This window comes from Gopherus flavomarginatus, chromosome 1, assembly GCF_025201925.1.
Source record: "Gopherus flavomarginatus isolate rGopFla2 chromosome 1, rGopFla2.mat.asm, whole genome shotgun sequence".
Classification (NCBI taxonomy): Eukaryota; Metazoa; Chordata; order Testudines; family Testudinidae; genus Gopherus; species Gopherus flavomarginatus.
This window is the reverse complement of record NC_066617.1, coordinates 105998784-106024477: the sequence shown is the minus strand read 5'-3', so window position 1 is coordinate 106024477 and position 25694 is coordinate 105998784. Positions and strand designations below refer to the sequence as shown.

Below are 25694 nucleotides of genomic sequence, written 5' to 3'. Positions count from 1 at the left end.
TCTATTTTTATAGATTCACAGACTTTCTCTCCCATCTTTTGCCATGTCTCTTTACACTATAAACTCTGGCTCTCTCATGTGTACCTTCAACATCTATCATAAGGGTGTCCCAATTTTGGTTGGCGCTTCTAGGCAGTACTGTAGTGGCTTATAATTTAAGACCAGAAGAAACCCATTATCATCATCTACTCTGACTTCCCCCATAGCTAAGGCCACTGAATTTCAGTTAGACACATGCGAAGTCAAATGTTTTCTTTTCTTTCTTTTATACCTTTTAAGTTGGAAATTATTGGTTTTGGAAAAAAAAAGACATGCTGAAAATTGTCCCATATGTAGAGCTTTACTTTCAGAGTCCATCTTTGGGGTTCTTTTTAAATCCAAATGTTTCCCAAAGCTAGAGAGCATATGCAAACTCGTGCTACTGTCTGTGATTTACTTATAGTTAAAGTTGTCCTCTTTTACCCCTTTTTAATATTTTTGAGATCAGAAATGTAAAAAGATAGCTATAATAATTATATCTAGCTCTCATGTAGTGCTTTGCACCCGTAGATCTTAAAGCACTTTACAAAGGAGGCAAGTATCATCTCCATTTCACACATGGGAAAATGAGGCACAGATAAGTGAAATGATTTGTCCAAGGTCAGCCCTCAGGTCAGCAACAGAGCAGGGAATAGAACCAAGTCACCTGATTCCACTCCACCGAACTCCATAAGACCACATTGCCGTCCTATACAGGTGGATGCTTACAAGTAGGATTGCAATAAGTGCAGGTCATATTTTTAATTTTTCACTTAACTCCTTTGAGCATGGTTCCAAAAGAAAAAAAACCTAGGGATATTTAACTTTTAAAATGTATTTTGCCATGTGCTCTGTTCTAATTCTATGTCAGTTTGCAATATGCTTCTTGAGCTGACCTGCTACAGCTCCAGTTTTAGTAGTAGTTTCTGCTTATTTTTATATCGAAGAAAATCCTCACACACACCTTTACTCAATTCCTTATTTTAGCTGCATTGGTCTTCTAAGGAAATTGAGTAATATCTTTTACTTCTAAGACACCTCTTGCCTGTGGTGTCTATGGTATGTAAAGCAGTTTGAGGTATGCTTGACTAAATATTAGGGCTGTCGATTAATCACAGTTAACTCACGCGATTAACTCAAAAAAATCAATTGCATTTAATCACAGTTTTAATTGCATTGTCAAACAATAGAATACCAACTGAAATATTTTTTGATATTTTTCTACATTTTCAAATATATTGATTTCAATTACAATGCAGAATACAAAGGGTACGGTGCTCACTTTATATTATTTTTATTACAACTATTTGCACTGTAAAAATGATAAACAAAAGACATAACATTTTTCAATTCATCTCATACCAGTACTGCAGTGCAATCTCTTTGTCCGGAAAGTGCAATTTACAAATGTAGATTTCTTTTTGTTACATGACTGCACTCAAAAACAAAACAATGTAAAACTTCAGAGCCTAGAAGTCCACTCAGTTCTACTTCTTGTTCAGCCAGTTGCTAAGATATTAATTAAATTAATTAATTAATACAGTCACAAGGGAGCTGCCCCTCATCACTTGCTCAAGACAGTAGAGTTGGGCACAGGCCAATTCACTAAACAGCTGCTGTGATTCCCCCTCCAAAGTTCTCCTTCCAGGGGCGAGATCAGCTTGTTAAACAGCCTGAGCTTCAAAATAAAAATAAAAATAAAAATAAAAATAAAAAACACAGTGGAGCCAGGAGGCGACCGGGCATCGTGTCCATCATTCAGTGGCTGTGACGCGTCCGCCGGCAGGGGTCGCCCTACGTCCTGGAAATCCGCTGCGGGCAGCTGGGGCTGGGTTTGCTGGCGGCTCTACTGCTATCGCAAGCGGAGTTTCGTCTCGTAGGAAAGGGACGCGCAGCTCCCTTCCCTGCAGCCGGCGCTTCCCCGGCGTCCCTGTCTGGTGCTGGCCGAGCAGGCCTGGCAGAGGGCGCTGCCCCTCCCTGGGAGCCGCTGGAGGAGGATGCGCTCAGAGCCGCGCCATGGGGAGCTCGGTGAGGAAGGGCAGAGCGGTGCTGCCGGCGGAGCAGGCTACCCGCCCCAGCAGGGAGCAGCCCCACCGAGCAGGTAGGCAGCCAGCCCCTCGCGGGGACGGGGGCCAGGCAGCAGCCGGGCAGGAAGGTGGTAGCAGGGAGCGGGGCTTGGCTTCCGCAGCAGAAAGTTCGCTCTGCCCTTAGCAGGTGGCAGCCGCTCCCCAGCGCCTCCCCCACCTGCTCGCGTCTCTCCCTGCCAGGGGCCTGCCTTGCCAAGCGGGGAATCCTGCCATTTTTCTTCTGTGTGGGCATCGGCCAAGATGTTCAGCCCTGCCACTGGCTAGTGATTTGGGGTGCCCAGCTTCATGGATTTGGGCCTGATTTGCAGAAGGTGCCAAGTACCTGCCCCGTGGAAATCAAGCCCGTTTAAGATGTCCTCACTAAGGGGTGCCCAAAAATAAAAACACCCCAAATCACTAGTTGCTTTGGAAAATTTTGGTCTTGTACATAGATTAGGTGTGAGTCTCTGCATCTATATAGTTAACTATATAAACCATCTTTCTACATGTCTGCTTCATAATACATAGTACTTGCAGCCCTTTACTCTAAGCACTTGGCAAATGCTAATTAATTGATAGTTCTAGTCCATAAACTGACAAGGAAACACTTTTCTTTTCTGGTAAAAGAATTCATAAGTCTCAGAAACTGAAGCTAAAAATTGTGTGCGGGCGGGCAACATAAAATCAAGAGCTCTTTCTGCTTTAATTCCCTCTTCTAATGCTGACTCAGGGCTTCTTATACTGGGACTTTTGAGGTATCTGTGTATGTATTTTTGTAAAACGTAGATCTGTTTAATGAAGTAAACGTGACTGCAGACAAGGCTTCAATAATAATATGTTTCTAAAATTTAACTTGAGAAATTTAATTGTTTTCTGTGATTGTTTATACTTATCAAAATCTTGATTTGGTTTATGTGAAACAAAGATGATGTGTTTGATTCAGTTCCTATCTATTTATGGCCAAATTCTGATAACTTGTCAGTTCGTTTTGTTTTTGTACAGCACCTGGCACAATAGGGACCTGGTCCATGAGTGGGATTTCTAGGTACTTTGATAATGCAAGTAATTAATAATAATTAATGATGTTGAGTTGTACTTTACTCCATTAATAAACTAACAAATCAGGGGGGCTAGTCATGGAGATTACCTAGGGAAGTTGTGGAATCTCCATCTCTGGAGATATTTTAGAGTAGGTTAGATAAATGTCTATTAGGGATGGTCTAGACAGTATTTGGTCCTGCCATGAGGGCAGGGAACTGGACTCGATGACCTCTCGAGGTCCCTTCCAGTCCTAGAGTCTATGAGTCTATGAGACTATGCCAGTGAATAAGGACATCAAAACATAGTGATTTAGTATTTACTGGCATGGTAGCACTAGTCACTGAGTGCAAGATTTCTTAGGTACGTGTCCAAATCACAGACATTCTTATCACCATAAATGGCACCTTAGTAGCACTCACAACAGAGAGGGCAAATTTTGAAGTGATATGAAAACTGATTTGTTCTCTCATCCATAGAGAGAGTCCTTCCAGTCCAGGTTAGAACTGAGGCAACTAGCAGTGCAGTGTGAAGAAGCTTGCTCTTCAGCCGTCTGTTTTGTATTTGATTTATGGATAAATCAAGGTCAGGACTTCCATCTTCAATGCTATCAGCCTGGCACTTAGCATGAAGAATACATTCACTAAAAAACTGTCGAAAGTAATTTAAAAACGTAAAGAGTTTGAAATGCTGAATGACCGGGAATTAAAAAAAAAATGCTAAGCATATCTGGAGTAAACCAAAAGCCATTTTAAATATGTAATATTTTAATAGGGCATTCAAGGCTGAAGGAAACTTCTAAAACATTGCATATTTTTGGACTATGGAAAGTTTTTAATACACTTCCTCAAAGTTGGATATGGGTTGGTTGTTTTTTGTGTCATTGTTGCCATAGAGCATTTTTGTATATATGATACTTGGAGAATCATCAGGACTAAAACACTTTTGTAGTTCTGTAAAATAATGTAAACCACTTTACATCTGTTTTATACATAGCTTCCTCAAAAGGCAGAGAGGAGATTTACTGAGTGTGAAAATTCCCAGATTAAAAACAAAGCAAAATGCTAATGGCTACATTTGAGCCATTAGGTTCAGCTCTATATGAGAAGCATGGTGAAGCTGTGCTGCTCAGACAGTCACAATTCCTCCATCTTCTCTAGCTTCTCCACTTGCTCCAGAAGGTAGGTAATTTATTTTACCCCTTTTGGGGATGAAGAAGACCTCTCTCTGTAGTCCTGGCAAACTCAGCACAGATTGGAGGTTATGCTTGCAAGTTGTGATCGTTGCTACCGAATGGCGAAGAATTGCACATCTCCTAGTATATTTATTTATTACTTTGTCTCTCCTATCCCCACCCTGACTTGCTTGTTAGTCTCCTCCATCTGTTATAGCTTACCTTTTAGGTTATAAACTCTTTGGGTCAAGGACTGTAGTTTATGATGTATGATGCCTGGCACAATGGGGCAACCTGTGTGTGGTCATATGTGCTATCATAATATAAATGTTCAATAATCATCTGCTGGCTGGTGGATTTGGGAGGGGTCACACAGGTCAATACTCTATACCAGGGGTTCTCAGCCTTTTTGTTTCTGAGGCCTCTCCCAGCATACTATAAAAACTCCACAGCCCATGTGTGCCATAACAGCTGGTTTTCTGCATATAAAAGTCAGGGCTGGCATTACTGGGGTAGCAATCAGGGCAGCTGCCTGGGGCCTCATGCCACAGGGGCCCCTATAAAGCTACATTGCTCAGGCTTTGGCTTCAACCCCAGGTGACAGGGCTCAGGGCCCTGGGCCTCAGCCTCATACGGTAAGGCTTTGGCTTTCTACCCTGGGCCGCAGTGAGTCTAATGCTGGCCCTGCTTGGTGGCCCCCTTCAAACCTGCTCACGGCCCTCTGGAGGCCCCGGACCCCTGTTTGAGAACTACTGCTCTATGCATTTCTCCTTGCTATCATGGGGTGGAGAGAGGGGAATATTGGACTTGCAGTCTCTGCTGTCCCCACTCACACTTGGAGCTGGAATCCAGGAGGGTCCTTACTGCCTCCTGTGATTGCGTAGGTCCAGGCCACAATCTAGCTTTAGATAAAATTCCACATTACTAGACCATGAATGCAGAGACATTCAGAAAAACAGCACTGTAGCGGTTCTAAGTACTTCATTTGGTCTGACAGCGCAAAAAAAAAAAAAAAAAAAAAAAAAAAAAAAAAGCCCAACCAAATGTCACAAGTCTTCATTCATTTAATCTGAGCAAAATTTCATAATTTTGTTATTAACCCCATAGGAATAGGTATATATTTGTCATCTTCCTGTGGGTGAGATTGTTCCACTAGTACATAAAGTAGTACCTTAATGTGCTAAGAGCCACACTGAAATCTGGTAAAGTGCTGGTCATTGTGAGTGAGGATGGCAGGATCTGAGCCACAGTTCCATAGATCTGCATGGCTGTTGACAGTTTAATGTATTTGTTAAGTCCCTTCTCCATGGGGCAACAACTGAAGAGTTGGTCTACACACAGAAATTGCACCAGTTTAACTAAATTTGTTTCTAAATCAATTCAGTCAAACCAGTAATCCAATTAAGCTAAATCCATATAAGGCACCCATAAACCAATTTAAGAACCTCCACACAAGGAGGTTGCACTGGTTTAGATAAATCAGTTTAGAAACAGAATTTAGCAATTTCTGTTTGTAGACCAGCCCTAAGGCGCCGATCTTGCAAACAGATGTGCCAGTACATCTTCTTACAGGGTAGGCGCCTATAGGAGACCCAACATAGCAGGGGAGGACAAATGGAAGGATGACGTTTATTTTACAGTAAGATATCATGAGACACATTCACAACAACAGGCATGTCTCTCTAAGTATCATTTTAAAAAAATTATACCAAAATCCGAGCCAGTTTGTAGAATTAAGGGCGTGGCAGAAGCCAGCATTGTAAGTTTTTATCCTAACTGAAATAACCAAAATCTATTAACTGCTTAAGGTGATGCTGTCAAGCCAGTCCTACTGTGCTTGTACATGCAGAGCAGAGGGTTCCCACAGTACTACTTAGGGAATCAAAGGAACATTACTGACGTTCCCACTTCTCAGGTTACTGTTAAGGTATGACTTGACAAGCAAAAACAATCCCACCTTGGTTACAGTGCTAACACAACTTCAGATGGTTTAGCCTGAATCTAAGCATATGTCTACACTTCAAGCTGAGGGTTTGACTCCCAGATCAAGGAAACATACCCATGCTAGTGCTGATCAAGCTGGTGAGCTAAAAACAGATTGCAGCTGCCGTGGTAGCACTGGGAGAAGTCCTTTATTTCCTTCCTGTTCCAAAACCCCTAGACTGTTGTCATGGAAATCAAAGTAATGTTACAAATTTAGAATTATTGCTTTCATGTTAAGATCAAGAAAGATATTAAATAAAAAAAATGCTGCCAGTAATTAGCAAAATTGGCAAGGAAAATTATGACTATCACTTGAAAGGTAAATTTATTTCAGAAAAAAAGTTATAGTATATTATAATTTTCCTAGTAGAACATTTCTCTTGAAAGGCAGATGCTCTTCTCTTTACTCCTGCTTTTATACTATGGTATTGTGGAGTTTTTAAACAGTGAGTGGTTTACTGTACCATATAATATATATGTTTTCTGTTTTTCTTTGCTTTTTAAACATATAACCTATTACATAAAAATGCACTATATTCAAGGAACATTATGGTTGCAAAGTCAAGCACTCGAATTATGAAATGCTAGAATTAAGATTGCCACTTTAATTCAGCCTTGTTGGGAGTATGCACTGTGATAGTGTCTTTAATTACATGATGTCACAGCTCTGATCAAATTCATCCTTCTGGATGCTCACTAAACTGCCCTGCTTCACATGCTGGGCATAAGTGCTTTTTTTTTTTTTTAAGCTCCCCTGCATCCCAGTTTGGTTTCAGCCTCTCCCTCTCTGGCCTCTCTAGCGTACTTCCTGGGCACAGACGCTGTGTCCAGAGCCGCCCGGGGGTGGGGGGGTGGAAGTGGGGGCATTTGCCCCAGGCCTCGGGCCCCACAGGGGCCCCCATGAGAATATAGTATTCTATAGTATCACAACTTTTTTTTTATGGAAGGAGCCTCCAAAATTGCTTTTCCCCAGGCCCTCTGAATCCTCTGGGCAGCCCTGGCTGTGTCTGTATCCCCAGCTCTCCACAGACAAGCTGGAGGATGGATCTATCCCATTGCTGTGTTTGGGCAAGATCTGTTCAGGTGCTTATAGTCTAACTACCATCCTATTCAGAGACAGCCACTCAGGCACCCCTCCCTGTCTCCTTGGTGTTAAGGTATTTGAGGCAGGAATACAGTAAAGAGACTCATAAGGGCTTAAACATACAGAGTTCATAATCTCAAACAGAATTCCTAAACTATACAGAGAAAAATTCCCCAAATCATCACACATGATTAAGGCTGCGAGTCTGTCATGGATGTCACAGATTCTGTGACTTTCCGGACCTCTGTGACTTCTGCAGCCAGCAGTTGTGGCTGACCCAAGGGCTGCCCGAGCAGCTGGGGCAGCCCTGGGGTCAGCCGCACCCTCCCCAGCCCCCAGCAGCGGCGGCAGTCCCTGGCTGCTGCCCCTCCCCATGCTAACACTAGCGGTGGTGGTCCCAGGCTGCTGCTCTTCCCCACCCCACCCCCCCGCCAGCACCAGGGTCCCGGGCTGTCCCTTTGCCAACAGCTGCGGTGGCGATCCCGGGCTGCCCTCCCACCCCGAGCACCAGCAGGCACCTGAAAGCCTTCCTCCCCAAGCACCAGTGGGTGCCCAGAACCCCTCCCAGCAGGTGCCCTGGAGGGCCCCCCCCAGCACCAGTGAGTGCCCCAGAGCCCCCCTTCCAGAGCAGCAGCTGCGCCCCCGGAACCCTCCCAGAGCACCCAAATTTAGTCAGTGGTATATAGTACAGGTCATGGACAGGTCATGGGGACGTGAATTTTTGTGAATTTGTTGACCTGTCCATGACTTTTACTAAAAATACCCATGACTAAATCTTAGCATTGCACATGATCACATACTATATTGTCCATAGAATCTCCCCCTCCCCCCCAGCTCCATGTCTTCATCCCAGTTTTGTCTCCTCTATCTCCCCCGCCTCCACATCTCAGTCCAAATTTGTGAGGTACTGAGTGCCTTCCACTTCCATTGACTTCAGTAGGAGTTGAGGGTTGCGCTCTTGGGACTCAATTCCTTGTCACTGGTGTGCATGGAAAAACTCTAATTGGAATCTTGGAATGAGTTTGCTATCCAGCCCTTTGTGGGTAGAGTTGCAAAGTATTGTTACTATTAAAAATCACTGTTGCAGATTTTCTTGTGCTAAGAATAGCTGGCAGAGCCCCAAAATCCAACACAACTTCATAGTATAAAGATCATGGGCCCAAATTTCTGCTGTATTACTCTACGTTTATGCCAGGGTAACTGTACTGAAATCAGTGAAATTACATCAGCGTAAAACTGGAGTCACGCAGTGATGAATTGGCCCCAAACTCATTTTATTTCTCTTTGTGCTGTTTCCTGTAAACGTTTCTGCCATATTATTGTATGTGTGGACTTTTAAAATATAACAGAAACAGTGCTTCATAGCTGTGTGCACATAGCATTACTGTTGATGGATGCAAACTTGCAGGCCGTGGGCTCAATTTTGCCCTTGCTTACATCAGTACAATCTTAGGCCTAGTCTGCATCTAAAATTTAGGTTGGCTATGTCACTCAAGGGTGTGAAAAAACGACACCCCTGGGAGACATAATTAAGCCAATCTAAGCCCCTGTGGAGACACCACTAGGTTGACCTGGCTACCACCTCTCCAGGGGGCAGATTTTCTACAGCAACAGAAAAATCCCTTCCATTGCTGTACCAAGTGTCTATACTACTGCATTAGCGTTGCATAGCTGCAGCACTTATAGTGTAGGCATACCCTTAATGACTTCAGTAGTAACTGAGAGCAGGACTTACCCCTTAGTATATGAACTGCCAGCACATTTTCTTGCCAGCCTAATGCTCATTCAATATGCATTTTTTTTTATTCCTATGTGTTTTGTTCAGCCTTGTTAAAGTTCCTCAAGAGTTTAGGTTATTTCACATTTGTTTTAACCCAGATATGTCAGTTGGCATAACCACTTTTAAATTAGTTCTGAACAGATGCATTTTGTAAGTTGGATGATGAAGAAATTGGAGCAAACTGTTGTGACAGTGCAACCCTTTAGTGATTTCAGGGCTCAGCATTTCTTCCTCTGGCACTGGTGAAGCCTGGGGTAAATCAGTCCTACTCTGGAGGTTTAGTTCTTCACATTAGCTTATTTACAATATTTACAGAGAAGGCCTGAGGTTTAGCCTGAGGGCTTCTTTAAACAAAAGCAACAACAAAAAAGTGCATTTCCTAATTCCCACTGGAGCATGCCTCTTCATATGCTGGCTACCAATTGCCAGCCACCCACTCTGTGCCCAGCTATGCTGGGAACCAAGGCCCCCCTCCCCAAACAGAAATAAACTCATTTCCCTTATAGAGAAAAACATCTCTTATTTGGAAAAGCCTCCCCTCCTCCCTCACTGCACACAGCCCTTCTGCTGCATGGTTCTCATCCATCCCCTCCCTACCTCTCTCCCTCACTCTCACTGGAAGAGATTTCTAAAGGTCACAGGCAGTCCTTAATTAGACTCAGATGTTTATAATTATCCTGAGGTAACCTTTTTCAGGTCATATTAAAAAGATTTAATCATTCTAAGACTGATATACCTGCCTTGAACCACATATTTATCCTTTTATAGATAAGCACAAGAGAAGAGGTGCTCACTAATGGAGGTACATAAGGAAAATGCTCTTCTTATAGAAATGAACAAGCTATTTACAGTTTAAATTGCTGAATGAGCTATTTGAGCTATTTTAAAGCTTACTTTTATGTTTTAGTACAAACTAAATGAAGGTGAAATACATGCTATAGAAAATGCACTGGTATTTCTGCATCATGTGTACAGTATTGAACAAAAGGATTTTATTCACTTTGTTTTATTTTGAATATTGTCATGCTTGAATTTAATAAAGTTATAATATTACACCCTTCTAGAACTGTCAGGTCTGCCTTTGTCACGCTGCTAACACCTGACAGTTTCTAGATTGCAAATCTCTCAGATTTGGAATCTCTTCTGCGGCTGACTCATTCTACACTTAGCCTCAAAACACTTTCAGAGATGCTGGGACATTGCCTAGGAAAGCTTGGTTTCCTTTGACCACATTCACTTTAGATGATGGTTGATGGTCCTCTTCCCTGTGTTTGCTTGTGATGTTCTGTGTCACTAAAATGCATACCTGATAGTAAATAATAGATAGAAATGGTGCAGGAAGGAATAGTTTTACTGATGTGTGTGAGGCAGTGTTGTTTAGTAGACAGTGCAGTGGACTAGGACTCGGGATTCTATTCCCAGCTCTGCTGGGTGACCTTGGACAAGTCACTTCAGTCCTCTGAGCCTTGGTTTCCCCACCTGTAAAATGAGGATGATGATACCGAATTCCTAAGCACTTGGGGCTAGATTCACAAAAGTTTTTAGATGCCTGAGTCCCAGTTTTAGGCTCTTTAGTGATCCACAAAACTATTGAACTCTGTAGACGTCTAAACTCATTTGACACCTACATTTTCAGGGTATAAGTTCCCTTGGTACCTAAATTTCTGCCTCTGAACGTGCACACTGCTGCCTCCCTCTAGGCATCTGGACACCTGTCTCCTGCCTAAGCCACAGGAGTATTGACAAACAGGGAAGATAGGCACCTATCTTACATGCAGGGCCTGATCTTGGAAGTGTGCTGAGAGGCTGCTGATTAGATTGGGTCCCATTCAAAATCTGTCCAATGGTGGTGTCCACCTTACAATTTTTAGCCCAATGATGGGAGTAGTTGCTTGGGATGTGGGAGACCCAGGTTCAATTCCCTCCCCTGCCTGAAAAGGGGAGAGGATTTGAACAGGGTTCTCCTGTCGCCTAGGCAAGAGCTCTAACCACTAGGCTAAAAGTTATAAGGAGGTCATCACCACCCATGGGTGCCAGAAGGACTGCAAAAAAAAAAAAAGGCTAATTTCATTCTGGGGAGTATTAACAGGAGTGTCATGTGGAAGACATGGAAGTAATTGCCCCACTGTATTTGGCACTGGTGAGGTCTTATCTGGAGTACTATGTCCAAGTCTGAGCATTACATTTTAAGAAAGATGGGGGCAATTGGAGGGAGTCCAGAGGAAAGCAACAAAATTGATATAAGATTTAGAAAAGCTGACCTATGAGGAAAGGTTAAAAAAAAAACCTGGGGAAACTTAGTTTTGAGAATAGAAGATTGTTTGAGGGAGGACCTGATAAGTCTTCAAATATGTTAAGGGCTGTTATAGAGAGGATAGTGCTCAATTGTTCTCCACATCCACTGAAGGTAGGAGAAGTAATTGGCTTAATCTGCAGCAAGGGAGATTTAGGTCAAATGTTAGACAGTTTTTTCTAACTATAAAGGTAGTTAAACTCTGGAACAGTCTTCCCAGGGAAGTTGTGGAATTCCCATTGCTGTAGGTTTCTAAGAACAGGTTGGACAAACAACAGTCAGAGATGATCTAGGTTTACTTGGTCCTGCTACAGTGCAGGGGACTGGACTGGATGACCTCTTGAGGTCCATTCCAGCCCTATATTTTCGTGATTCTACAAGAAGGGTGTTTGTGGTGGTAGTGGGAGCAAGCCAACCAACCAAAACATCTCCTTCCCAGAGCTGTGGAGGGAATGCCCCCTGCCCCAGCCTGACCCTCCTCTTCCCCCTCACCCTCACGCACACCAGTTTGATCATCTCTGGCACCTATGAACCAGAACCAGTTCACCACAAGATATTGCCCACTAAACAGTGTATTTAGAGATTACAAATATTGCAGGATTTTTCTTGATAGGACCAAGATAGCCGTCAAGAATGGGGGTGGAAGGAACAGGATGACTAAGGGTAGATAAATGTTTGCCAAAGAGTTAAAGGAGTAACAGATTCATAGATTTTCAGGGCCAGAAGGGACCACTGTGGTCATATAGTCTGGCCCTGGAATTTCCCCAAAATAGTTCCTAGAGCAGATCTTTTGGAAAAACATCCAATCTTGATTTAAAAATTGTCAGTGATGGAGAATCTGCTGCATCCCTTTGTCCAGTAGTTAATTACTCTCACTCTTAAAAAATTTATGCCTTATTTCCAGGCTGAATTTGTCTAGCTTCAACTTCTAGCCGTTGGGTTGTATTATATATTTCTCTGCTAGTTTGAAGAGCTCACTATTAAATATTGATCCCGAGGTAGATACTTAGACTGTAATCTAGTCACCCCTTAGCCTTCTTTTCATTGAGCTAAATAGATTGAGCTTTTTGAGTCTATCACTATAAGGCATTTGTCTAATACTTTAATCATTCTCATGGCTCTTCCCTGAACCCTCTCCAGTTTATCAATTTGTGAGTTGTGGACACCAGAACTGGACACAGTATTCAAGTAGTGGTTGCACCAGTAACCTCTCAACTCCTACTCAATATTCCCATTTCTGCATTCCAGTATTGCATTGGCTCTTTTGGCTACAGCATCACACTGGGATCTCATGTTCAGTTAATTATTTACCATAGCCCCTAAATCTTTCTCAGAGTCACTGCTTCCCAGATTATAGTCATCCATCCTGTAAGTTTGACCTACATCCTTTGTCCCTAGATATTTACATTAGGGATGTAAATAACGTGTGAAAACAGTAACCATGTAACTGATTCGGAGTCTATCAGTTACACGGTTAAACATTTATCCGGAGAACTAACGGTGCAGGAGATGCTGCAGCACCCCCACATTTTACGTGGTGCTCTGCTGCTGCCCCCCCAGGGATCCCCACTGCTGGGAGGGACCGCGGGCAGGGAGCTGGGAGGCCGGAGGGACTCCGGGCGTGCCAGGATGCCAGGCAGCATCAGAGTCCTGGCATGGGGTAGCAGCTGGGATGCCAGCAGTGCAGGAATGCCAGCATGGCAGATGGCAGAGCCGGCAGCCTGGAGGGACCCCAGGCACCGGGGCCCTGGGCGGAGTTTATTCATTAACAGAAACTGATAAGCATCAAGCTTATCGGCTAACCAGTTTACCGGTTAAACTCTTACATCCCTAGTTTACATTTACTCATATTAAAACAGATACCGTTTGCTTGTACCCAGTTTACTGAGCACTCCAGATTGCTCTCAATTGGTGACCTGTCCACTTCATTATTTGTCACTTCCTCAATTTTTTTGCCACTTCCTGCAGACTTTTTCAGTGATCATTTTATGTTTTCTTCTATGTCACTGATACAAATGTTAAATACCACAGAGCGAAGAACTAATTCCTGCAGAACTCCACTGGAAACACACCCACTTGATGACGATTCCTCATTTACAATTACATTTTGAAAGCTCTTAGTTAGCCAGTTTTTAATCCATTAAATGTCTGCCATAAGAGCTAGTTGTTGTTATTGTGGTTGCCCCAATTTTGTGTTGACCACAATAACTAAGAGCATCAAAGCAGGAAGCCCAGATATGCAGGTCATTTCAAACAAGTGACAATAGAGACTTTACAGAGACTAATCACATACTTTGTTTAGGCCACTTACAGTATGCTGCATCTGATTAGTCATGTTAAAATGATCTTCCATTGTTCAGAAATACATTAGTTTTTATTAAAAAAAAAAACCAATAATTGATATGGTTATGTCCAAAAGATCATGAAATGTTAGATTATATAATGGTTTGAATTTTATTAAATGTAAAATATAAATATATTTTAGCTATTATTTGTATCTCTATGAAATATAATTTTTTATTACATTATGCATGTATCTGGTGCTTTACAAATAATTAAAAGACGCAGTTTTAACCATGAGGCGTTCACTATTTTAGGACCCAATCCTGTAAACCCTTAGTCATGTATGCAGTTCTTACACATACAAGTAATCCCATTGAGTTTGCGGGATTGGGTTCCAAATTCAAACATGACATGACAAGGATAAATAACATGTATTAGGGTGGTAATGGAGAGACAGGACAAATGATACCATTAGGTAATGTTTGCTTGAAAATAATCTGAAAATAGGCTGTTCCAGAGCCACAAAGGTATTTACTACTGAAATTGATGAATCAGAGCTTAAGTGCTAAGAATTAATGTTCCTATGGGATGGTTCTTATAAGTTATAGGTAAATGTGTCCATTTAAAGCTTTTTATGAGACCTATTAATGACATTTGTTATATTACAAAGCTGCAGTAGTTTTATATTTAATATTATTTTAACCAGTTTTATTTACTTCAAAATAAAATGGAAGATGGAAATGTTCAGATACTGGAGTAAATAATTAGTAGTAAATTCTGTCATTAAGAGGGGTATTATTAAAGTTTAGGAGCTACTGAATTAATTGCTACAACCTTATTCTATATTAGGCTTGTGTAATTTATATTGTGAATGCTCTGGAAACATTTAAGATTAGCAAATAATCTGTTTACCCTTATGTAAAACATCTCCATTAACATTAATTAGAGCCTTATGACTAAATCCCCATATGCTCCACTGAAAACGTGCCACAGTCATGTGCGAAAAGAATATGATAAAGGTTTGAGTCTCTCTTGGAACACTGATGCTCAGCTGATGATGCTGAAGGCTCCAGATCTGAATATGTGGACACCAGTAATTAGGTTCTACAAGGATTCAGGGATCTTCCTGCATGGATCTGATTGCAGGAACAGAGCCAAATCCTGAAAGCTTATCTCAGTTATAATTTCCAGGGAAAAAATGTGAATGGTAAGGAGTTTTCATAAAATGTCATGCAGTGAAATCCTGGCCTCATTGAAGTCAGTGGGAGTTTTGCCATTGGCTTCAGTGAGTTCAGTATTTCATGCAGCGGTGTATTATTGCCTAGGCTGACAAGGCCTAGGCCTAGGGTGGCAAATTTGAAGGGGCAGCAAATTTGAGTACCCACGGAGAAGCTCCCCTGCTCCAACTTGCCTCCTTTGCGAGCGTGCCACTGTCCTGTTTCTCTGCCCTCCCTCCCAGTGCTTGCGCCGTGAAACAGCTGTTTCGTGGGGAAGGGTGGGGGAGGAGGGCGAATGCAGTGTGCTGGGGGAAGAGGTGGGGCTGGGACGGGAATTTGGGGAAGGGATCCAATAGGGGCAGGGAGGGGGCAGAATTGGGCAGGACTTTGGGGAAGGGGTTGGAATGGGGGCGGGGAAAGGGTGGAGTCAGGGCGGGGCCAGGAGTGGGCGGGGCGACAATTATTTCAGGGCCTAAGGGCAGCAAAATCATTAATCCGCCACTGATTTCATGCTCTTACGCTGTGTCTACATTTGGAGTTAGGGGTGCGAGTCTCAGCTCATGTAGACATACTCACGCTAGCTCTCTTTGAGGAAGCACACTAAAAACGGTAGCTGAGGTAGCATGGGCAGCTGTGAGTGGCAGCACAGGCTAGCCATGCCAAGTGTGTGCTCATGGGGTTCAGGTGGGTTGGTACTCAGGGCAGCTAGCCCATGCTGCCACTTGCCACTGCCATTGCTACTGCAGCTACACTGCTATTTTTAGCACACTAGCTTGATGGAAGCTAGCATGAGTGTGTCTACATGAGCTGGGAATCAACTCCCCAACTCCAAGTATAATCCTACCCTTAGACTTTGCCTGCTGGTGGGTGAGAAGAGACAGAGAAATAACAATGGAACCAGCTGACTAAAAATATGGAATTGTTTTTAAAAACCCTTTGAAATAAATCATTAATATTTTAATTTCATCTGAACCTCTTATCAGCATGTCATCTTTATCATAAACCATTTTACAATCTGGTTTTTGGTTACTCCACTTTGTTTTAATTTCTTATAGCAACAGAAGATTATCACCATGAAGCTCAGAATGCAAACAATGGACAAGCCATTACAGCTTTCTGCAAAAATAAAGATACAGACCTGCAGTTTAAAATACAGGCCTACATAGATAAAAACACTGTTATGATCTTCAGTAACACAGCGTGCAGTCTCTCTGCTAAGGTAATGAGTTAATTTTCATGCAGAGATATGCAGGATTTGTCATATCTTACAAGTTCACTGTTCTTCATTTCACTAACATAACTAAGTTGCAAGATCCCATTGACTTCAGCATGGCTCCACATGGGCACAGGAGTCTGTCCATGTGAAGTCATTTTCAAGATCAAGATCTTAGTTGCTGTCTCCTCTACTTTTCCTAGTCCAACTATAGCCAGAATCATCTTCCTATTTTTTCCCCTGCAAAGTGTATGTCTGGTCTCTCATCCCAGCTACAGACCGCTCCTACATCTGGCACCCATCCCACTGTCCCTGACAAATATCTGGTTCTGACCTTCCAGCTCATAGACCTCAATTCAGCAAAGTACTTAAGCATGTGCTTAAGTTTACTTTATGTTTACTTCAGTGGGACATATTTAAGCACGTGCTTAAACCTAAGCGTATGCTGAAGTGCTTTGCTGAGTGAGGGCCATAGAATGCTCTGTTTCCAGATGTTCTCCACCTGGAAATTAACCTGCGAGGGCTACATTTTGGCTCTGCATCTCAGCCCATTCATTCAGGGTCTGATCCTAAATTAGAGTTTTCCTATTGACATCAAGGGTTTGAGTCAGTCCCTCAAATAGGTGACCCAGATGAGATTTCTTATTAATTCTGATGTAGAATTTATCATCCCATTGTCAATGCCACTTCTTGAGTTACCTTGCTTCTGTAATACCCTTGCTCTGCTATTTAGAGATTTCTTGAAAAGTTAATTTATCTGGTTTGTCCTTTGGAGAAACAGAACTGCGAAGAGTAGTTTCTGCCTTTTTCACGTATCCATTGGGTTTGATTAACCAAGGATTATCTTTCTGTTAAAAGATGACCATTTTTTCTTTCTGTTATGGATAAATTGTTTAACTCTTATGCAGGTTAAGAAGTTCCCAGAAGGAAATTCCCATCTACATAAAGATATTTCCCACTTATTATTTAACTACCTGCATATGCCTCTACACATTAATTGTATATTTTTACTCTAATGGATGTAATTAAAAAAGAATTTAGGTTTTCTCAAAGGGGAACAGAAGTTTTTATTTCAAGTTAATAAATCAGTTTTAAAAATGATGGGCAATTGGAATAAGATTTTATGCATTAGAGTCTCAAGTACAGGCCCACATTAGCAGAGGGATCTATCTTAGAGAACAGCCTCGTTGTTCCTGTTAATTAGGGCTTCTGTTTTTCAGGATTTATTTTTAGCAATTTTTGATTCATTATTTTTAATTTAGCAATTTTATGTAGATGTCTGAAATCAGGGCACTAAGGGGCTTTCTCTTTGTATGAAGAGATTATTTGTTAATGTTCCCTAGCGCACGTTAATGTAGTACTTTTTCAAACAGCACTGCATTAATGCACACTATGGAATCTAAGGGTTTACATGGACAAATTAATGCACAACACGTTAGAACAGTGGTTTTCAAACGTTTTTTCTGGGGACCCAGTTGAAGAAAATTGTTGGTGCCCATGACCTAGCAGAGCTGGGGATGAGGGGTTTAGGATGAGAGAGGGGCTCAGGGCTGGGGCAGAGGGTTGGGGTGAGGGTTGCAGGGTGGGGCTAGGAATGAGAGGTTCAGGGTATGGGAGGGAGCTCTGGGCTGGGGAAGGGGGTTGGGGTGCAGGAGAGGGTCAGGGCTATGGGCTGGGGCTGAGGGATTTGGGGGGGCTCAGGGCTGGGGCCAGGGGTTAAGGTGCAGGAGGGGGTCAGGGCAATGGGCTGGGATTGCTGACCAGAGTTGCTAGGTCCCAGTGTGCTGAGCAAGGCAACCCAGTGCCTTACATGCCGCAACACAGTTGTGGGTCATGACCTGAACTTTGAAAAACACTTCGTTAAAGTGCATTAGAAATCACCGCCGTAGTTTGCATTACTGGTCCATGTAGACAAGCCCTTAGATACAAGTAACCATTTCTAGAGTTTTCCTAGTGTTTATTGAATAGGCACTGATTTCATTTTTTTTGTCACTAGTGTTTTATTGGTGTTATCAGTGTAAAACTGAAAACCAGAAGCCCTACTGTTAATGTACAGTATTTTAAACTGAATTCTAGCACAAGTCATCCAACATCTTGCTCTTACCCAAATCAAGCTTAACTTTGGATGGAAGCAAGATTGGGCCCTAAGACTTTAAAAGCCACAGAGCAGAACAGCCACAGCACAAGTAAGATTCTATCATTCTAGTACTTGTGGTCAATAGTAAAATGAAACTTATAATGGATAGATAAGATATTATGAGTGTCTGATTTTCTCAGGTCATTGATTATAAGGACAGAGTGGCAAAAATGGAGGAAAAAATAAGACATTTTGAACTTTGGTGTTCACCTCTATTTTTAACAAGTCAGAATTAATGAATACCTTGCCCGACTAACTTCTAATTTGGCAGAACAATCTAACTCACTCCTCACTTACCAGTTATGAGGCTAACATGACTCCTTTTTAGTGGATTTTAGAGGGCTTGTCAATATTAAATTTATAATGAAAACTCAAGGCTAGATTTGACCCTGCATCTGAGTTCTTGTTGGCTTAGGGAGGGGAGTGTAATGGAGGAAGGGCATTGGATAGCCAATTCCAGCTCCCTGATCCTGTGGGCCAGTTTACACTGTTCTCAGCCTCTGGACGAGTTAGAGCGGCCTTGGAACTGCTCCAACTTATATCACTGGCATGTAGCCTGTAAGAGAACTCAGTGGAATTTCTTGTGCAAGACAGTAACTGCTCAGCATTGAGAGTAAGGCCCAGTATGTCCCAGAGACTGGCTAAGTGACTTGCGCAAGGACTTAATGAGGCAGTGGCAGAGCCAGGAAGAGAACCTATGACCTGTGAGTTTCTTCTCTAACTATTCATCTACATTGCCTCTCAGTGGGAGGATTCTTATGGGCTAGATGTAGCTAGCACATAAGAGGATAAATGAGTGGCCTAGCAGAGGGAAGAAGGAAAATTTTCGTGTCCAATGCTTTGTATTAATGTCAGTATTTATACACTGTGCTTTATGCAGGTGAAGGAGCTGTTCAAATCCATGAGCGTTCCCTACTGTTCGCTTGAACTTGACCAGACAGGTGAGGCTGTTTTTGCCGTTGAGTTTCTTGTATGCAAATAAATATACTGAAAGTCAGCAAGCACCACAGTCTTTCTTAATATTTCCTGTGACTACTTCCTCGTTGGCTGTATCTGCAAACAATGAGATTGCTGTTCTTCCCTGTAGTCTGAAGACAAACTTTTTTTTGTATCTCTTCCTCATGGAGAGCATAGATGTTCTTGTAAAACAGGTGAAACCTTTCCTCACCTGCCTCCTCAGAACAACTGCCTGACATGTTAAAACTACAGTACCAAATGGGATTCACTGCTGTTGTGTGTTTCATTCTGCTATAGCTGTGGCTGGGATTTACATGATGGTGTCTGAAAATGACAGCGTTGCTTCCTTCATCCTATACTGCTTTTCATTTAATGTTTTAGCCTCTATGAGAGAAGGTGAGATTGTAGTGCAATTGCTTTTATATTCACAGTGCTTCTCAAACACATTAAACACAAGTAACTAAACTGAGAGATGAGACTGTAAGTTCATGTAACAAGTACCTTCATCCATACCTACAGGGCTAGCTTCTGATCTCACTTACAATATTACAGTAACGCAATTCCTCTGACTTCAATGGGTTATTTCTGACTTGCACTGATGTCAGTGAGAGGCGTATAAAGTCCCTTGTGTGTACATTACACCCATTTAGATTATCTTTGACTGACCAACTTGCTCACTTTGGCACAGCCAATGATTGTGGAGGCAGATGTGGCTCTAAACCACCTTCGTGCTTCCCCTAGTTTTAGCAGTCATCCCCTGACACAAGTTAGACTATCCACAAGGCTGCTCTAATTTATGGTAGTTTAGGCTACAATGGTCCTTTGACCAGGGATCAGTGCAGCGTCGCCCAAGTCAGCTCTGACATGTCTCCTGCAATAGGGCTGAGGGGTGGCAGAAGCCACTGGCATAAAGCCAACATAGCTGCCCTCTGCAAGAGCACAAACAGCAGTTGTTGGAGCAATGATCTAGTCTTATGATTTACACCCACTCATCAAGTGTAGCTTATGCACGTGAGCTTTGAATTTGGCCCACTGAGTCTTTTGGATTCTAAGCAAATCTAAGGTTCTAGATGTTAGGAGTAAAGCAACTGGCACATCATTGTTAAAATGAGGCATTTGTTTTAAGTTGTATCTTCCAGATTGTTAGAGTAGTAATGACAGCTAAATTTTCAATCAAATTCTTTCTTGTGTAAAGGTTCTCTTGCTGATTCATGCCAATGCAAATGAGCAGAAAGTTTCTGCTTTGTGACATGGAGAGGAAATTCTTACTTAAATCAAAAAGACCTTTACCTTGAAGTGCATTTCTTAGATCTGCATGGCGAGTACTTTGAGAGTTTACACCTACTGCTCTTTTTAATGTAAGAATCAGGCCCTGCCTGTATTACTCCCTTTTACTCTTGAACTTAATATTGAATTTTGTTTGGCTTTTTAATACTGTAAAGAGTTTCTTGGTTTTGTTTATATTATCAGATTGTTAATGCCCCCTGTGCAGGGGGCACAAGGGCTGGGGTAAAAGCTCCTTGTGCTTTTCACCCCTCATCCTGCTCCACTGAGCTACCACAGGAGTGCTTTCCTCCACAAAGGGGGCAGGCACAGGGCAGTAGAGTCTCTGTGTGGGCCAGCAGGTGAGGCCAGACGTGAGGAGAGCACACACTGCATCCATTTCAAGGGTGGCAGAGCTGCAGCGTGCACTCTTTGATAACCCCAGGAAGAATTCGTCCTGGGCTACCATTGCAGCATAGTCCCTCCTTACCCATTCAGAGCAGGGTTGTGCCTTTAAGACATGATCCAGCTCATAGTGCTGTTAACATTTACATATATTTAATGACAGGGGGTTTCATATTTTCTTTAATGTTACAGTGTGCCAGATGTAGTCCAATATCATGGCCTAGCCAGCTTTTTATGGGTTTTCCTAATGTTGTGGGCCATATATTCACCTGGTGTAAGTTAGCATAGCTTCACTGAAGTCATAATTTCATTAGAGCTATGCTGATTTACACCAGCTATGAGAGTGGCCCTAAATGCCCTCTATCTCAGAGAAGGATCCAAATGTGCAAGATGTGAGATCCAGGACCTGCTTGTGGATGTTGCCCTGAGGAATATGCTAATTTATCTGAGGGAAAATATTGATTCACCAACTCTCTGCATTATTGTAATTACCATTAATGGGAGAGTTTATGCTGAGTGTTTGCCAGAACAAACACAGGATATGAAAAGTGCTTCTTTGCTTTGTCATTCATCTCTGGAAGTTTGCCCAGTGCAACAAGGGAGTGGCCGAGAAACTATGAATTTATGACCAAGTTCCCCTGGTAGATACTTGGGGTGACTAGAGCTATTTGTATACAATTTGCCTTGTCCAACCAACATATTTTTATCTAATTTCAGAGTATAGTTTTACATTAACTTTCTTGAAGCTGTTTAAACTTGTTATAGGAATACAACATAAGGTTCATTTGTTTAATGATCACAGAACTCTGGCTTTTCGTAGGATTTTTTTTTTTTTTTTGGCCGGGGGAATGTTCTACCTCAGTACAAATCCTGGGAGGTATTCAAAAACTGTGTCCCAGTATTTCTCAGGATGTATTGGTGTAGGCTGCTATCCTGTCCCCTCCACTCAGGAAGGATGAAACACGACACTCTGAGTCTGTTCAGTCCCTTTCCTCATGGTACCGTTTATTGGTTGCACTGACAATCTTTAGCAAACCCCCAAATCAAACAGTTCAACATAAATCCAGCAGCCACCCTTCCCTCAACCCGAGGGCTTTCTTGCCGGAGCCTCTCTGCACCTGGCAACATAGGTGCTGGGAGTGCTGCCTCACATTCTGTCCTGAAGTGGTTTCCATCAGGGTTTACAGTTTGGTTCAGTGTGTCTCAACACCCCCACTATACAACTTTTTCCACCACCCCTGCCAGGCAACTCTTCCCTAGTCTTCCTATGGACCAGAAGTGGCCAAAGTTACTGACCCTTTGAGCCGCGTACAACAATCTTCAGAAGTTCAAAAGCTACGGCACAGCTGCCAGGGCCTGGGGCTTCTGCCCTGCTGAATGCACCTGCCGGGCACAAGACTTCAGCTCTGCTCTTGCCGAAGCCCTGGCAGGTGCTCCCTCTGGGGCTGAAACCCCGCTGGACAGAAGCCCCTACCCCACCACTCTGCTGTAAGGCAGAGGTCCCGAGCTCTGCCCATCCCTAAGTCTGGTACGTGGAGAATGGGGGAGGGGAATGGGGGCCTCCAAGAGCCACACTTTAATTGTAAAAGAGCCTCATGTGGCTCGTGAGCCACAATTTGGTCACCCTTGCTATAGACTGTCTTCCTGGGAGTCCCCCTGCCACAGGAGCCAACCTGCTGCTTGGAGCGCTCTCTCTCAGTAGAGCTCTTTCAGCCTTTATAGGAGTCGGGTGCTCATCAGGCAACCACTTGACTTTTTCCTTCCCATGTGCTTCTGATAATTGCCTCCACCAGGCCCAAACACCTTTTCGTAGAGGGGCTCTGCCTCAAACCAGGCTGCCCCTTAAAGTGGCAGACTTTCCTGTTACAGTTGGTTCCTACATAATGTTTTCCCAGAATAAAATGTTAAGACTTTAACATAATTAATAACAATACCTAGTGCTTACATAATGATATGTATTTTCAGAGCACTTGACAGCCATTAGTTAATCATTTTTCACAATAGCCTTGTGAAGTAGGTGAGCATCATAGGTGCTGACTCCAGGGGTGCTCCGGGGCTGGAGCATTCATGGGGGAAAAAAACAGTGGGTGCTCAACATCCACCAGTGGCCCCCCAATCAGCTCCTTCCCCTCCCCCCCGTGCCTCCCCCCTGCTGTGGGTCAGCTGTTCAGCAGCATGCAGGAAGTGCTGGGGAGGGGCGGAGTGGGGGGGCAGGGTTGGGGCAGGAAGAGGTGAGGCAGGGGCAGGAAGAGATGGGGTGGGGCCTTGGGGAAGAGTTGTAGTGGGGGCACGGCTTGGGGTGTTGAGCCCTCTTGGGAAATTAGAAAGTCAATGCCTTGGATGAGTATTATCCCTAAGTTATGGAGTAGGAAATGGAAATAGTGAAGTTAATTGCTAATTTTCAGTAAGTTGGTCTGTCTGCATATGAGTGCACAATTGCATTTCTCTTTTGTGCGTTCACAACCAGATATGTATGCACACATCCAGGACAGGTGTGTGTCTAGCCATGTGCAAACCAGAATTTGCATTGTACATCTTGTAGTAAGCAGGAGAATTATGCACACAGCTAAATTCACACAAGTATGTGCTGACCAACTTACTGAAAATCAAACCATACATGACTTGACCAAAGTTACATGGAGATTCAGGAGCAGAGCTAGTCATAGAACCTGTCGTGTGCAGACCTTGCCTCTCCTCTGCATTCAGTGCTGTGCTAGATCAGCACTCCCATCAACAGGATTGGAGAATGTTAGTTGTTTCTGCTAATTTGTTATACAGATCTTTTCTATGAACATAAGTGGGTAGGGTTTTTTTCACTTTGATGTCCAAGAAGGAGGTGCAGATCTCACCGAGCCTTCTGAAAAAGTACTCCACAGAATTGGCTTTCAATCAGTCACATTATCTTTGTCTTTAGTTGGACATTCTAAGATTACACATAGCACGTTATTTGTGAAATGATTTTGGCATTTGAGTTCTATGAAGTCAAAAATTTCTGTCATTTTTAGTATCAGAGGGGTAGCTGTTTTAGTCTGGATCTGTAAAGCAGCAAAGAATCCTGTGGCACCTTATAGACTAACAGACGTTTTGGAGCATGAGCTTTCGTGGGTGAATACCCATTTTGTCAGATGCATGTAGTGGAAATTCCCAGGGGCAGGTGTATATATATACAAGCAAGCTAGAGATAATGAGGTTAGGTCAGTCAGGGAGGATGAGGCCCTGTTCTAGCAGTTGAGTTGTGAAAACCAAGGGAGGAGAAATTGGTTCTGTAGTTGGCAAGCCATTCACAGTCTTTGTTTAATTCTGAGCTGATGATGTCAAATTTGCAGATGAACTGAAGCTCAGCAGTTTCTCTTTGAAGTCTGGTCCTGAAGTTTTTTTGCTGCAGGATGGCCACCTTAAGATCTGCTATTGTGTGGCCAGGGAGGTTGAAGTGTTCTCCTACAGGTTTTTGTATATTGCCATTCCTAATATCTGATTTGTGTCCATTTATCCTTTTCCGTAGAGACTGTCCAGTTTGGCCGATGTACATAGCAGAGGGGCATTGCTGGCATATGATGGCGTGTATTACGTTGGTGGACGTGCAGGTGAATGAACCGGTGATGGTGTGGCTGATCTGGTTAGGTCCTGTGATGGTGTCGCTGGTGTAAATATGTGGGCAGAGTTGGCATCGAGGTTTGTTGCATGGATTGGTTCCTGAGCTAGAGTTACTATGGTGCAGTGTGCAGTTACTGGTGAGAATATGTTTCAGGTTGGCAGGTTGTCTGTGGGCGAGGACTGGCCTGCCATCCAAGGCCTGTGAAAGTGTGGGATCATTGTCCAGGATGAGTTGTAGATCCCTGATGATGCGTTGGAGGGGTTTTAGCTGGGGACTGTATGTGATGGCCAGTGGAGTCCTGTTGGTTTCTTTCTTGGGTTTGTCTTGCAGTAGGAGGCTTCTGGGTACACGTCTGGCTCTGTTGATATGTTTCCTTATTTCCTCGTGCGGGTATTGTAGTTTTGAGAATGCTTGGTGGAGATTTTGTAGGTATTCGTCTCTGTCTGAGAGGTTAGAGCAGATGTGGTTGTACCTCAGTGCTTGGCTGTAGACAATGGATCATGTGATGTGCCCGGGATGGAAGCTGGAGGCATGAAGGTAGGCATAGCGGTAGGTAGGTTTTCAGTATAGGGTGGTGTTAATGTGACCATCAATTATTTGCACCGTGGTGTCTAGGAAGTGGACCTCCCGTGTAGATTGGTCCAGGCTGAGCTAGATGGTGGGGTGGGAGGTGTTGAAATCATGGTGGAATTTTTTCCAGAGTCTCCTTCCCATGGGTCCAGATGATGAAGATGTCATCAATGTAGCGTAGGTAGAGAAGGGGCATGAGTGGATGAGAGCTGAGGAAGGGTTGTTCCAGGTTGGCCATAAAAATATTGGCATATTGTGGGGCCATGCAGGTGCCCACAGGATTCTTTGCTGCTTTTGTCATATTTAGGGTTATCATACATCTGGGTTTTCCCAGGCATGACCTCTCTTTTTGGTGTCTGCTCTCCATTTGGGTGGATTTTTCAAATAAGAGGAAATGTCGGGGCTAGCGGAGCAGATGCTGCAGCTCAGAAAGAGCAGTCTCCATGCCCCAATCGCAGCTGCCGGATCCCACCCAGCCCACCCCTCCCTGGCCTGCCAGGTAAATGGAGCTGCCAAGTGCCTCTCAGCCGTGCTGCTTGTTGCACTGCGGGGCCTTAGACCCTGGCCGGGAGAGTGACAGGGCCAGGCCAAGGCTCCCTGCCCTGGGATGGGGAGAAG

General features: G+C 43.3%; 1 protein-coding gene across 6 annotated transcripts in view; it reads left to right on the top strand.

The window, feature by feature from the left end:
- The first annotated feature begins 1911 nt into the window (after positions 1-1911).
- TXNRD1 (thioredoxin reductase 1) overlaps positions 1912-25694 on the top strand; it is a 58117-nt gene continuing 34334 nt past the window's right edge. For 2 of the 6 annotated variants that reach the window (XM_050945674.1, XM_050945664.1), the window contains exons 1-3: positions 1912-2119; positions 15992-16155; positions 19167-19227. In XM_050945674.1, the coding sequence (XP_050801631.1) occupies positions 2035-2119; positions 15992-16155; positions 19167-19227 (310 nt within the window). In that variant the 5' untranslated portion in view covers positions 1912-2034. Of the gene's footprint in view, positions 2120-15991; positions 16156-19166; positions 19228-25694 lie in introns of those variants that run through there. The other 4 variants (XM_050945684.1, XM_050945694.1, XM_050945705.1 and 1 more) reach the window with 4 other exon arrangements.